Below are 15,172 nucleotides of genomic sequence, written 5' to 3'. Positions count from 1 at the left end.
ATAGCAAATGGACCAATAGGTTTGGTTGCAGATGTGGGTGCTTGTACTATGATGTATGTGGGGGGAAGTTGAGTGAGGGGTATGAGGGTGTGACATGTGCCCATGGATGTCACCGTGAACCTGGCGTTTCTTGTGTTCGTGCTCATGTTTACAGAGTATAGAGCTTCCTGCAGCTCTATTTATTTCACCAGATGGTTGTTGACTCCTGTGTTGCATTATCGTTCAATAGTTTCATTGTTGAGGAGTGTTTTCTTGGCGGTTACTAAGGCATCATCAGTCAGGGCACCAAAATTCAAAGAGCTACCTTTTTATGGCCGTATGTAAGCGAGGTGGGTTTCAAGGGAGTTACACAACTTGCTGGACTTAGATTGTGTGCCTTGTAATCAGACTTTGTTGAAACGGCACTTGAGGACTGTGGATCTAAACTTTTTGTTATGGAATGGTGGTCCTATTCCATAAAGTGCCCGGTGGAATATATACAGTGCTTTGAATGTGATCCTGTGAGACAATGCGAGCTAATATGACGATACAAGGACTTGGGTAATGAGATCACAGGGGGCTAGGTGTAGCCACTAAGTTTTGCATCCATTTTATTTTATTTGGGAGCCATTTCTGTGCGCCCAGAAATAATCCATTTGTGTAGCCAGCAAAGACAGCACAAGAGCCTGTGTTGCTTTAAACTCTGTGGAAGAAGCCTAAGTAAGGAAAATCTTTCTTATAATTCTGAACATATTTGTTGAGGATTTGACTACTGCGCCTATTTTGGATTCTACAGTAGTGAATTATGTATGTGTTTATTGATGTCATTTTAGATATGGACTGTCTTAGTCCATCCTCATCTCATGAGCTCAGTCATAAAGCGTCCATTTCCACTTCACCTCCTACCCACAATGTCTTCTGGAGATGCTTAGGATTTTGACAGCGGCGTGGTTCTCCTGCACCATGTGACACTTCTGTGCTGACCCCATTATCTTAGTGTCCTCACAGTTGTGGTGGGTTAAACAGGGGCGGGGTGGGTTGGTTGACATAGTGGTTCTTTCTGCACCAACGTGCTGGATAGATTGTATTTGATAACTACATTTCTCCACAAGAGACGTGTGACATTTTGCAGCAGCTAGATGCTGCTGACTGCTACTCTAACTGTACACAAGATCCATCCAGTGGGCACAATTCAGATATGTAACTTTTCTGACTGTCGAAAATTATGTCGTTTGTACAGTATTTTACCAAAGTAATATAGAGGCTGCAAACCTTTCCTATATCTCACAAAAACTGAGATGAATCATCCTATATAAGTGATTAAGGTGTTTTCTTCGTGCTCAATGCCCTCTTGCATTTCATTCACTTGTTTCTTGTTGGGCTACTTTCTGTCAAAATAATGTCATGTGTTTATTGAACATTTTGTTCTTGTTACATTTTTCAGTTATTTGGGTAAGATTTGTTTATGCTCTCCTGTTTTCCTGTCATTAGGAGCTGTATTTTCCCTGTTTTCTTTTGCCATCTAAAGACCTTGTCATCACCTTTTCTTAGTCTCACTTTCTTGAATTCCCCTTTATTGGGAAGCCAGCTCAATAGTGCCTGAAGAACTTTGCCCATATATTCCTAACAGAGTTTGCTAGGATAAGGTAAGAGTAGATCATAGGTCATCGCCCTACAGGTTGTGACGCCAACGTTTACTAGAATAGACAAATACATATCAAATACAGAAGCTATAACAAGCCATAAAGGATCTTACAATCAATGTCAAACCATGACTGATGAAGGCACTGCCCTTAGACAAGCAATAGCTTTTTGGGGGTCCTTCATCGTAGGTCCCCCAATGGAAGGAATTGGAAGTAACAAGTTTGATGGCAATCCTATATAGGTAAAATACATTCTTAATGTCTGTAAAATATAATAACTCTTTAGACCCCATACATTTTCCACTGATTTGGCAAAGGTATGACATGATACAATAAAAACGGGTTTATCGCCAATTGTCTGCCTTTGTTGAATCTAACGATCTGTGCCAGGGCTCCCAGTCTCGTTTCTGCACAAGCTATAGCACGGATATTGCTCTTCTGGAAGTTTCTGAGACAGTCAGGGAGGCTTTGAATGTTGGTACATCTGCCATGGTGGTGATCCTAGACCTATTGGCCGGATTCGACACAGTAGCACATTCTACCTTGTTGGATAGATTAAGCCATTTTGGCTTTTAGGGCATTGTGCTGACATGGTATTATTTAGAAGATCAAACTCAACGTGTCTTCCTTCGCCATTTCTTTCCTCACCTAATTTTTTGATTTGTGGGATGCCACAAGGATCTGACCTCAGTCCGATGTTATTCAACCTTTACTTGGCCCCCCTGGGGAGTGAAGGTTGTTTCATATGCAGATGATACACAACTTGTATTTTCTTTTAGAGAACATTGTGAAGCTGCCTTTCTAAATTTTAAAGAGTGTTTAAAGGGCATTGCCAAATGGATGGACATCAATTCTCTGAAGTTGAATACAGACAAAACGGGGATGCTTTTCTTCAGTCAGATGGCACCCCCTCCATCTTATCTCTGGTGACCTACCTAACTGAATCCAATCCTCCACCAATACCAGGGCCTTCAGCTCGAAACTTGGGGATCATATATGACTCTGACCTCTCCTTCACTACCCAAATTCGTCAGTTCTCATCGTCCTGCTTTCTGAAGTTAAGATCAGTCAGGAAACTACTGCACCTTCTGCCGGTAAAGACCCGAAAGATCGTAGTCCATGCACTTATGACGTCACGCTTGGATTACGCCAACAGCTTGTTTCTTGGAGTTCAGGCATTCATGACTCATAGACTTCAAATAATAAAGAATGTGGCGGCCAGGTTGATTTGACGTGTACCCCTTTGTCACCACATCTCCTCCATCCGAAGCTGCTTCATTGGCTTCCTGTTGCTAAGAAAGTTGAGTTTAAAGCCCTGACATTAGCATTGGGCGCCATTAGGGGAAAAGGTCCAAGATACCTGAGAAATAGGTTTAGTCCATACCAGCAGGTGAGAGCCTTGAGATCTTATCACCTGTGACTTCTGCACATCCAGGGGTCTGCCATGGTTCGCCGAGGTGGCATGTCCTTCTCAGTAGTGGCGGCCAAGATTTGTAACACCTTGTCTAACCATCTTCGTATGGCTGAATCCAAACACTGTTTCAGGAAGGATTTAAAAACCTGTCTCTTTGATCAAGGGTAGATATCTGTGGCGGATTCTGTTTTTCAGTCTTGCTTTTGAGCACTAGAGCACACCTCGTGCGTTGTACAAATGCCTTAGATTGATTAGGAATGTTAGTGGCCATGCATAGGCTTAGGCTACTCCAATTGTGGCTAGTGGAGATGCCATGTTTAATAATTTTGAAATGTTTTATTAGCTTTTTAAGGCAGTGCTTGATAAACCTGATCAATTATAGCTACGGTAGAAGCAATGCTACAGTTTCAGAAAGGTTTGCAATGAGAGCACTTTTTCAGATCCTGTCTGTGTGATGAAATAAAGCATGAGGTGACAAGAGTGGCACATGCTCTTTCTCTAAGGAGAATTATTGGCATATCTATGCAAATCTACTTCAGAATATTGGAACACAAGGCTGAGAGAAAATAGGAACAGATTATTGTCCAGCCGTACCTCGATCAGTGGCTACCAAACCACCTGTCACTACTCATAAAGAAGTTGTATAGTCTTTGCAGTTCGGTTCTGTCGTAGTACTTCTCTTTGAAGAAGAGAAAAATAGACATAGAACTAAAGGTAATAAAAGACATGTGGTACTATACTGTCCTCTTTGCCTGAGAAGAATGCATGGAAACAAGACCACTTGGCTCTGAAAGGGGAGGAGAGTGTAGGTGTGTCTGTTTTTACTCTCGGTTTGACTAACTTTAATTAATATGTATCTACTCCCCAGCTTTTAACATTTTGTTATTGCTAGCCATTCATTTGTCTTGTCAACCTAGTGAAGAGATACTTACTGAAGTAATGGTAGGTTCAGGTGCCACAGGATTGCCTATGGACAATGAATGGGCTAATTAACATGGGCTACCCATAACTTGGAAGGAGTGGCCAAAATTGTACAAGCCGATGATGGCTTGTTACTGAGTTCAGGTCCTCTAACTGAGTGAACTGGTCCTTTACAGCTTCAGAATATTCAACATAAGAAGTTTATTTGATCTCATTGCATCACCCATTGTTTTGGGTTTTCCATTCTTCTCTAGACACAACACATATATCAAATGTAGATATATGGATTGTCTGGATCGTAACTATTATTGGAACTCAGATTTTGCAAATTCTCAAACATTAGACTGCAACTTCCCTGGTAGGATCCTTGTTTGGAGTCAGTACCTGTACATTACTAGCATTTTTGGAAGGTTTTTCAAAAACCTAAGGAGAGAAGCTTTCCTTGTCTTGTGAACATGACTACACAATATATTTTATACCCAATTCTGTTTTTCCCTTTGGTCGACTTGATTCATTGTCTTAATCAGAAAGGAATCCAAAAGGGGGTGGTGATGGACGGAGCATCTGAACCAATCAAACACTCACACCCAGTCAAAAGATCTAGGTTTGATCCATCACTGTTCTTTAGCCCACTCTGCCACCCCAGTTCAGACATGGCTATATGCAAATCAGTGTGACCCTGTACCTCATGGGAACAGTACAGCCCGAACTGCAAAGCCATGCCTTCCCTGGACCGGAAACAAGCTTCCGAGGACCGGTTTCTGGCATTCCAGCCGTCTTCAGCCCGGCTTGCTTGAATCCAGTGGCAAAGTGAGCAAGGGACTCACGTCTGAGCATACCCTGCCACACTTATGGAGGCCAAAACGGTACAAAAGGGGGTGGTGATGGACAGAGCATCCGAACCAATCAAACACTCACACCCAGTCAAACGATCTGGGTTTGATCCATCACCGTTCTTTAGCCCACTCTGCCACCCCAATTCAGACATGGCTATAGCAAATCAGTCTGACCCTGTGCTTAATGGGAACAGTCCAGCCCGAACTGCCAAGCCATGTTTTCCCTGGACCGGAAACAAGCTTCCGAGGACCGGTTTCTGGCATTCCAGCCGTCTTCAGCCCGGCTTGCTTGAATCCAGTGGCAAAGTGAGCAAGGGACTCACGTCTGAGCATACCCTGCCACACTTATGGGGGCCAAAGCGGTACAAAAGTGGGTGGTGATGGACGGAGCATCTGAACCAATCAAACACTCACACCCAGTCAAAAGATCTGGGTTTGATCCATCACCGTTCTTTAGCATGGCTATATGCAAATCAGTCTGACCCTGTGCCTCATGGGAACAGTCCAGCCCGAACTGCCAAGCCATGCCTTCCCTGGACCGGAAACAAGCTTCTGAGGACCGGTTTCTGGCATTCCAGCCGTCTTCAGCCCGGCTTGCTTGAATCCAGTGGCAAAGTGAGCAAGGGACTCACCTCTGAGCATACCCTGCCACACTTATGGCGGCCAAAGCGGTACAAAAGGGGGTGGTGATGGACGGAGCATCTGAACCAATCAAACACTCACACCCAGTCAAAAGATCTGGGTTTGATCCATCACCGTTCTTTAGCCCACTCTGCCACCCCAGTTCAGACATGGCTATATGCAAATCAGTCTGACCCTGTGCCTCATGGGAACAGTCCAGCCCGAACTGCCAAGCCATGCCTTCCCTGGACCGGAAACAAGCTTCCGAGGACCGGTTTCCGGCATTCCAGCCGTCTTCAGCCCGGATTGCTTGAATCCAGTGGCAAAGTGAGCAAGGGACTCACGTCTGAGCATACCCTGCCACACTTATGGCGGCCAAAGTGGTACAAAAGGGGGTGGTGATGGACGGAGCATCAGAACCAATCAAACACTCACACCCAGTCAAAAGATCTGGGTTTGATCATCACCGTTCTTTAGCATGGCTATATGCAAATCAGTCTGACCCTGTGCCTCATGGGAACAGTCCAGCCCGAACTGCCAAGCCATGCCTTCCCTGGACCGGAAACAAGCTTCCGAGGACCGGTTTCTGGCATTCCAGCCGTCTTCAGCCCGGCTTGCTTGAATCCAGTGGCAAAGTGAGCAAGGGACTCATGTCTGAGCATACCCTGCCACACTTATAGCGGCCAAAGTGGTACACCACCCCCTTTTGTACCGCGGTGTGAGTGTTTGATTGGTTCTGATGCTCCGTCCATCACCACCCCCTTTTGTACCGCTTTTGGCTGCCATAAGTGTGGCAGGGTATGCTCAGACGTGAGTCCCTTGCTCACTTTGCCACTGGATTCAAGCAAGCCGGGCTGAAGACGGCTGGAATGCCAGAAACCGGTCCTCGGAAGCTTGTTTCCGGTCCAGGGAAGGCATGGCTTGGCAGTTTGGGCTGGACTGTTCCCATGAGGCACGGGGTCAGACTGATTTGCATATAGCCATGTCTGAACTGGGGTGGCAGAGTGGGCTAAAGAATGGTGATGGATCAAACCCAGATCTTTTGACTGGGTGTGAGTGTTTGATTGGTTCTGATGCTCCGTCCATCACCACCCCCTTTTGTACCGCTTTTGGCCGCCATAAGTGTGGCAGGGTATGCTCAGACGTGAGTCCCTTGCTCACTTTGCCACTGGATTCAAGCAAGCTGGGCTGAAGACGGCTGGAATGCCAGAAACCGGTCCTCGGAAGCTTGTTTCCGGTCCAGGGAAGTCATGGCTTGGCAGTTCGGGCTAGACTGTTCCCTTGAGGCACAGGGTCAGACTGATTTGCATATAGCCATGTCTGAACTGGGGTGGCAGAGTGGGCTAAAGAATGGTGATGGATCAAACCCAGATCTTTTGACTGGGTGTGAGTGTTTGATTGGTTCTGATGCTCCGTCCATCACCACCCCGTTTTGTACCGCTTTTGGCCGCCATAAGTGTGGAAGGGTATGCTCAGACGTGAGTCCCTTGCTCACTTTGCCACTGGATTCAAGCAAGCCGGGCTGAAGACGGCTGGAATGCCAGAAACCGGTCCTCGGAAGCTTGTTTCCGGTCCAGGGAAGGCATGGCTTGGCAGTTCAGGCTGGACTGTTCCCATGAGGCACAGGGTCAGACTGATTTGCATATAGCCATGTCTGAACTGGGGTGGCAGAGTGGGCTAAAGAACGGTGATGGATCAAACCCAGATCTTTTGACTGGGTTTGAGTGTTTGATTGGTTCTGATGCTCCGTCCATCACCACCCCCTTTTGTACCGCTTTTGGCCGCCATAAGTGTGGCAGGGTATGCTCAGACGTGAGTCCCTTGCTCACTTTGCCACTGGATTCAAGCAAGCCAGGCTGAAGACGGCTGGAATGCCAGAAACCGGTCCTCGGAAGCTTGTTTCCGGTCCAGGGAAGTCATGGCTTGGCAGTTCGGGCTGGACTGTTCCCATGAGGCACAGGGTCAGACTGATTTGCATATAGCCATGTCTGAACTGGGGTGGCAGAGTGGGCTAAAGAACGGTCATGGTTCAAACCCAGATCTTTTGACTGAGTGTGAGTGTTTGGTTCTGATGCTCCGTCCATCACCACCCCCTTTTGTACCGTTAATCAGAAAGGAAGGCACTACAAAGAATATATTCAGGGACATTTTAGGAATGGTTTTATAGTTAGATTAAAGTCTGCTGGTGGAGAATCTTTAATTTTTGTTCCCATGACGAACACCAGTGAGCATAGTCCCTGTATAGAATATAGGTTACTTAACCAAATCACCATGAAGGATAAATATCCACAACCCCTTGATTTGTGATATTCAAGAGTTATTACAAAGTGCAAAAGTGTATAAAATTAGTTATGAGATGTGCATACCATTTAATATGAATTAAAGGGATGCTGAATGGAAGATTGTGTTCAGAACCCTTTAGGGTATTTCAAAACCTGAGTAATGCCATTCGGGATTTGTAATGCAACTTCCATTCTTCATTGTTTCATGGACGCTCTATTAACTGACATGCTGAACCATTCCATTATTTTGTATTTGGATGATTTATTTTTGTTTTCAGCAACAATGATTGAGCACAAAAGCATGTACTACACGTTCTCTCCTGTTCACATCCCTTTCAGTTAGTTTGCAAGCCAGAAAAATATTCAGGGAGAATACATGCAGTATGTGATTTCTGCTCAAGGTCTGTCTTTGTACCCTACAAAGATAGCAACATTTTCTGAATGGTCTAAACCCAAGTCAGCAAAGAAAAGGCAGGGCCCGATTCACAGAGCTAACTCAAGACAAAATCCTAAACATACTAACATTTTGGTATTCACAGAAGGCACTTACTCATTTTGGTATTCACAGAAGGCACTTACTCATTGATGAGTAAGTGCCTTTTGTGATTACCAAAACGAGTAAGTGCCTTCTGTGAATTCCACAATGAGTAAATGGTAGTAAGTTTAGGATTTTGTCTTAAGTTAGTTCTGTGAATCGGGCCAGCAGAGTTTTCTTAGATTTTCTCACTTTTATTGGAAGTTGATTCGAATTTTTTTATCATATACAGTAGCACCTACTAAGAGAGAGTGTCACCTTTATTTGGGCTGACAAGGTAAATTAAGCCTTTGAGATTTTAAAGCGTTTGTGTTAGGTCCTATTCTCCGGCATCCTGATCTTTCCTTATTGTTCATGGTTGAAAGCAAAATCAAAAGGATGATAATATAGATAACCCAGTTTGCTTTTTGTGACTATTCAGAACTTAGTGTGAGTGAAATTGCTCTCTACCTGCAAAAGAACTGATCTCCATAGGTGAAACAATACTGAATGATGATATCATGTACTAGGGGCAAGTCATAAATTAGAGATCCGTAATGACCAACAAAACCATGAAGTCTTACAGCAGATGCTATGTAGAAATAACAAACCAGCTAGGAGGGCTTATTTCTTTTCTTAGTTTGATTTCCAGATCATTTATATTATATTTTCAAAGAACATTTCGTTCAGTGCTCTTTCCAGATGATACCTTGATCTTGAATGCTCAAAATTAACACCCTAGCTTATGTTCTCATCTCAGCACTTTCCAACTGTTTTAAATCAATGTTTTAACACGTGAAGGATGCCTGTACATGAGCCCAAATGTATTCTTCTCAAGAGCTTGTTAAGAATCCTAATATTCTCTCTAATAAGAATGAATTACCTTTTGTTACAAATAGACTCTGGTTATGTTTCTCCATTTTGCAACAACAGATGATAAAAATGGTATTATGACTTACTTGCCACTGGCCACAGAGGTATTCAGATCACAACTGAGTTAATAATATATCATTTTTGGGCACTTTCTGTCAAAATAGATATAGTGGACTTTAGTTCGTCCTGAACAACGTGTGAATGACCTAAGACTTCATGTTCTTGTCCTACAGGTCTGCATCGAACTTTAGAGGTTGTTAAGTGTACCTGGCTAACAGTTTCTGCTGATTTCATTTCTGATCTTCCAGAATCTGAGAACTGGACTGTCATCATGGTCAATGTGGACAAGTTCACCAAGATGGCACATTTTAGTGCATTAGGCAAACTGCCCTCAGCGCCTAAAATGGAATATTTGTTTTTACGAAAACTCTTTGTTTACATGGGCTTTCAATAAAGATTATTTCTGATTACGGACCTCAATTCGATCATCTTTTTAGAAATATGTATCTTGGAACTGAAAAATCTTTTTCCTAAGGTTTCCATGCAAAGTCAAATGGGCAAACAGAATGGGTAAACCAGGTCCTTGAACAGTATTTAAGATGCTTTAATAATGCTCAAAAGTCAAAGACAAAAACTTGTTTGCCTTCCACTGAATTTGCCTAGAATAATGCTGTTCAACTTTTCATTGGATATTCGCCTTTTTTCCCTGTTTGGTCCTTTTACGTTGGAGTTTTTATTTGGTGACTAGTTACCAGCTGCTTCTGATTTTTTTCTATTTTACAGAAGGGCATGTTACCTTTATCATGCAGTAATTACGACATGGTGTATATATACAACACACAGTAATCAGCAAATATGGCATTTTACTGTGCAAGGCTTTACTCTGCAATTCTTCGCCACTCATCATAATAATAATAACCTTGAATTTGTAAAGCACACAGCTTGTTTCCCAGCGCTGGGGACCCTTGGGAAGATTAAGCGAGCTATTGCTCAGAGTCACATTGTGCTGGACTGACCTGCTACCTGCTGCGATCGAACCTTGAACCCCTTGGTCTGGAGTCAGGCACCCTGGCCACTGCACCACACCTCTTCCATAAGGTAAGTATGGCAGCCGCGGCCCGTGGAGGGAGTTGCGGTGGGGCAGGCAGGCGGGGCGGGGGAGGGGCAGGGTGGGGGGTGATAAACACCGGAATATGGATGATTACAGGTAAGTAAACAATTAAATTAATAAAACGAATTTCGTAGCGCGCCCTGCATTGCATTTTGCGATGCAGGGCATGGAATGAAATTCGTTTTACTTACCTGTAATCATCCATATTCCGGTGTTTATCACCCCCCACCCTGCCCCTCCCCCGCCCCGCCTGCCTGCCCCATCGCAACTCCATCCACGGGCCGCGGCTGAAGTATGGTAAAAATAGTGAGTATGGTTGGTTTAAAAATATAAGGCAAGGGGGTTAGTTTGGAAGATTTACCTTCCCATAATAAAAACGGTAGGAAATTGTTGAGTATGGGCTTTGGCTTAAACAACTGAGGCAAGGAGGGTGGGGGTTTACTCTCACCTCCTGCTCATAATTTTAAAAGGTACGGAATTTAAGGTTGAGTAGTTAAAAAAGTTAGTGTACAACAAGATAGAGGGCAGAGGCTAATGCAATCCGCACCAAGCAAATGAATAGTGTCTCTTAGTTATAATTTGAGGTGCCCGAAACCAGGGAATACTTCCCTCTTTACTCCCTAAATTATAGAACCTAGTTCCATACAATACATATAACACAAGGCGGTTCCAGCACACTCATAACAAGTAAGTCAAAATATTTTGTATAAACGCAAATTGTGCTCTCAATAAAGTTTTTTGCCACAAATTATTTGCACACAGGGTGAAGAGAAAGTATCGAAATTCAGTCGTTTTGTTTCTTGTTTCACAAAAAACTTCTTCCATCACAAACATAGCCAACGCGTTTCGTCTCTCTATGAGACTTCTTCAGGGCTTCATATCTATGGTGTGGCCTATGTGTCCTGATCGATACTTCACAGTCACAGTAAATGTTTTGTACATAAGATGATACTTCACATACGCTCTTTAAACCGGCATGGTAACCGTCCGTCCAGCAATCCCACGAAAAGATAGTTAAAAAAGTTATTATAACCAGTGGTAAAGGTGTTTTACTCCTCTAAAATAAAATGTGTTATTCAGGGGTATTCCTAATATGAAAGATTCAAGAGGGACTGGGGGTTTGTCCCCACAATAAATAAAAGAAAATAAGGTTTTCAAAATACAACTATAGTATTAATAGGTTGAATTTTCCTTAAAGAGTAATTTAATTTTAGCAATAAGATGTAAGTGGTATAGGGCTCATGGGGGTAGTAATGTAAAAATGATATACTTGACTGCCTATTAAAGTTTGAGTATTAATATTCTATTAATACTCTGACAGAATTTCGATACAAATTTAAATTATTAACTTTAATTTGGGGAGTGGGGGCTTAATAATACTGTAGACCTCAAAATAAAATTACATTAATACAATACATATATCTTTAAAAATATATATTTTTAAAAACAAGCACAAAAAACACCCCACATACATTTTTATACATATATAAATATTGAATAAATATACTTTACCTTTCTAAACTGAAATATTATGTTTTAATCCAAAAGTTATTTACTGTTACTAAAATGTATAATATTTATATAAACATTCTTATTTCTGAAACATATTTTAACAAATTGTTCAAACATTTTGTTATACAAAATGTATAAGCGCTTCAATTTTTTAAATGTATTTCTTGCTTCTATGTTTGCTTTGTTAGTCAGTGGGCCTCAGCGGTTAAGGACAGATGGGTGCTGCTGTGTCAGAGAGGTGGAGCTTCCAATTTTCCTACTTTAAATATTTTTTCTAGCATGCATTTATTGTAGGAAGAGTCTAAGGGAGGTGTCCTGGCTTTTAGAATTATTGTCCGTTATGTTGTTTTGTAGTGTAAATTAATCCTTTCAGTCAGTAAGGTATTGGAACTTTTATTTTTTTTAAATGGATTTCAAATTAGGTAAAAAGATCTCAATGCATCCTTCCCCTTCTAGTTTGGGTTGTTGTCACATTAATATTTAATGTATATCTACTATAGTAAACTTCTATAGGCATCCTTATTTTTCCATTTTTTCATAAACTATAGAGAGTCAGGATTTTGATATTTAGAACGTTTTAACACTCCCTACAGTTATGTTCCAATTGAACTGAGAATCTTTTAGAAACAAATAATAAATGTAATTATTTTTTTTCTCTGAATTGACATAATTCATTTAATTTGGTTTGTCATTTTTTTATTGGAATTTTTTTAAAAAACTTTCAGGTTTTCAATGGTTTCATCTGTGGATTAGTTTTCTCGGAAATATGAGTGAATGGTAGTAGATGGTTCTTAATACACTCCAGCCAAGTAGCACTTTGGGAGGGGCGGCCGACCAGTGGGAGGCCTTCTCCTCCCGGGGGGGTTTTGGGCCGGGGGGGGGGGGGGAGGGAGCAGCCAGCACCTCATTTGGTCTGGTTGGGCTCTATGGGCTATCTTTGGGCTGGGTTGGCTACTTTTGGGCTGTCTTTGGGCTGGGCCATTATTTAACCGCCCATTTTAGGGTACTATCCACCATTTGGTGGTAGTGACCCAGCAGCCGGTTGTGGGTGGTTCTGTTTGAGCATTTCTTTTCTGTGGGATCATTTCTGTTGGAGCTGTGGCCGCTGTTCTTTCTTCGCGGCTGCCTGACATTGCATTGTACTCACTAGCGCAGTGTCTGGGCTAATGGTTGTTCGTGCGGGATTGTGGCAGTTTCTGCGTGAGGCGGCTTGAGGTTCGTGGCGTGGTGTGGCAGTTGGGAGCGAGAAGTCGTACCTGTTGCTGAGAGCCTTGCTGCGACGGGATGGCACGGCTGGAAGATCCTCGTGGGGTGGAGGCCCTCCGCCTCCTGGAAGATGCGGGCGGATGGATATCCTGCGGCCCGAGGTTAAGGTGAGGTCACCGCGGTGAGCGGCGAGAAACGGCGATTGAACCGCCGTGTATGTGGCAGCGATTAGGGGTGGAGGGAGGAGGGCGCGGCCGGAGGGCTGCTGATGGTTTGCGGCGCGGGAGCTCAGCGGGGGCAGCGGCACACCGTAAGAGGCAGAGGGGCGGGAAGCAGGGTGCGGCCCCCAGGCCCGAGTTGGAGTTTGTGGTGGGGGCTGAGGGGGGGCCGAGAGTGGAACGGACAGCAGGAGGGGGGCAAGGCCGAGGGGGCCGTGAGAGAGCCACGGAGAGGGAGCAGGCGGAGAGGGATGCTCACACGCAAGGGAGTGACGAGGGCGTCTCCCCTATTGATGGAGGACTCTGGGGAGGAGGAGGGAGACGGGGGTGGGAGAGGAAGGGGAAGGGGCGGTTTCTGCACCAGGGGAGGCTGGGAGTATGGAGGGGCCTAGCAGGCCGCAGGCCCCGAGGGTGGTGATGGGAGGGAGCGAAAGGGGCAGGTGGCAGGTGGGGAAGTAGATGGCCGCGGGGGGCGGGGGTTGGCCCAGGTTGGCGGTCGTCATGTGGCGGGTCGGCGAACGCCGCAATGGCGAGGCCCAAGGGGGTCCGGGAGAGATGGGGTGGGCGGGGGACTGGGGACTGGGGAGGGGGGATGGGGGTAGCGGTGGGGGGGCGTATAGGGCAGGAGGGGGTGTGGGCTTTAGCGGGCAGGGGGGAGGGCCTTTCCATGCACCGGGAGCTGGAGTCCCTGGTGTGGAGCGACGGGGAGGAGGAGGGAGGCGGCTGGGGTTTTAGGGGGAAGACTGGGGGGGCCCAGGAGGGGAGGGGGGAGGCGTGGCGTGATGCTCCTTCACGGAGGGGGGGTCATTCGCGGGGGTGGGGAGGGGAGCAGGGAGGGTGGGGTGCTGGAATCCACTTCTTTTTTTCCGACAAGAACGTATGGCGAGGTGCTCGGGAGAGCAGCATGCGGCTCCACTCCGCCGAGGGAATGGGCCGGCTCTGACTTGTACGGGCGGTCGCGCTCCCATGAAGGACCAAGCGGTGGTGTACTGTGCGAGGCGGGGTGGTAGGTCCACGCCAGCCCCACCCCGAAGGGTCGAAACGACCGCTGGGGGACGGGGATGGAGGTCCGTCAGTGCCGAGCAGGACCAAGAGGAGTATCAATTGGAGGGGAGGAGGGAAAGTGTAGATTTGTGGGACCTGCTACGTACATGTAGGGAAAAGGTGGGACTGAGCCGGCTGGAACCCATGGAGGGCGGCCGAGGACAGGAGTTGGAGGAGGTGCTAGGTGGGTGCCAGGAGGATGAGATGTTTCAGCTGGACTATGGGGAAGACCGCTTGGAGGAGGGGGAAATTCATGAGAGGCGGGGGGCAGGATGGGGTGGGGGAGTGGAGTAACGCTGTTACTAGTGTTTTGCAGGAAAAACCAAGGTGCGGGACAGCGAGAGTGGCGGCCCCCCTGCTCCACTGGTTAGGGGGCAGGATCCCGTGTGGACGCCGGCCTTGACGCCAGGTAAGGAAGGTTGGGGAGCGGGTCGGGTGGGACCCTACAGGGGAAGGTGTCAGTGGGGACATGCAAAAGGGGGAATGAAGGGGTGCGCCTTAGTAAGGGTACGTATGTGAAAGACAGGGGGGTGGGCCTAGACGAGGCGGCGTCGGTGGGCCCGGGGACGCTAAAGAGGACGGGGCGGGCGTTTGGGGGTCCGGGGAGGCAAAGGCAGACAAAGGAGGCAAAGGGGGCAAGGCAGGGAAGGAGAGCTGCGATATACGGGTACGCAAGCTTTCTTATATGGGTATTACGAAACCCCTGGGAGCGCATCTATCGCTGGCAACTAAGGAGAAGATTTGGAAAGGGGATTATGTGGATATTCTGAAGCTCCTACATCGTGAGCTGATGGCAAAGGAGGGGTCGAAGGAGGAGGAACAGGAGTTGGCTAAGCGATCAAAGGTGCCTTTGAACATAGTAAATTGGTGGGCGGGGTTTTTGATATTCCCCAGCGTGTACTGCGAGAAGTACCCGGACCAGGCAGTCGCGCTTTTCAAATATATGGACGTGATCCGGCGGGCACAGGTCACGTATGGGGGCTACGCGTGGTCGCATT

General features: G+C 45.9%; 1 protein-coding gene across 1 annotated transcript in view; it reads left to right on the top strand.

The window, feature by feature from the left end:
* Window positions 1-9,545, top strand: part of LOC144761934 (TATA box-binding protein-associated factor RNA polymerase I subunit A-like) — a 508,362-nt gene extending 498,817 nt beyond the window's left edge. Inside the window, exon 11 of the mRNA XM_078647125.1 lies at window positions 9,317-9,545. Within this exon, the coding sequence (XP_078503251.1) occupies window positions 9,317-9,537 (221 nt within the window). The 3' untranslated portion in view covers window positions 9,538-9,545. The remainder of the gene's footprint in view (window positions 1-9,316) is intronic.
* Window positions 9,546-15,172: the final 5,627 nt, after the last annotated feature.

Source organism: Lissotriton helveticus, chromosome 6, assembly GCF_964261635.1.
Source record: "Lissotriton helveticus chromosome 6, aLisHel1.1, whole genome shotgun sequence".
Lineage (NCBI taxonomy): Eukaryota > Metazoa > Chordata > Amphibia > Caudata > Salamandridae > Lissotriton > Lissotriton helveticus.
This window is presented reverse-complemented; position numbering and strand designations above follow the sequence as displayed.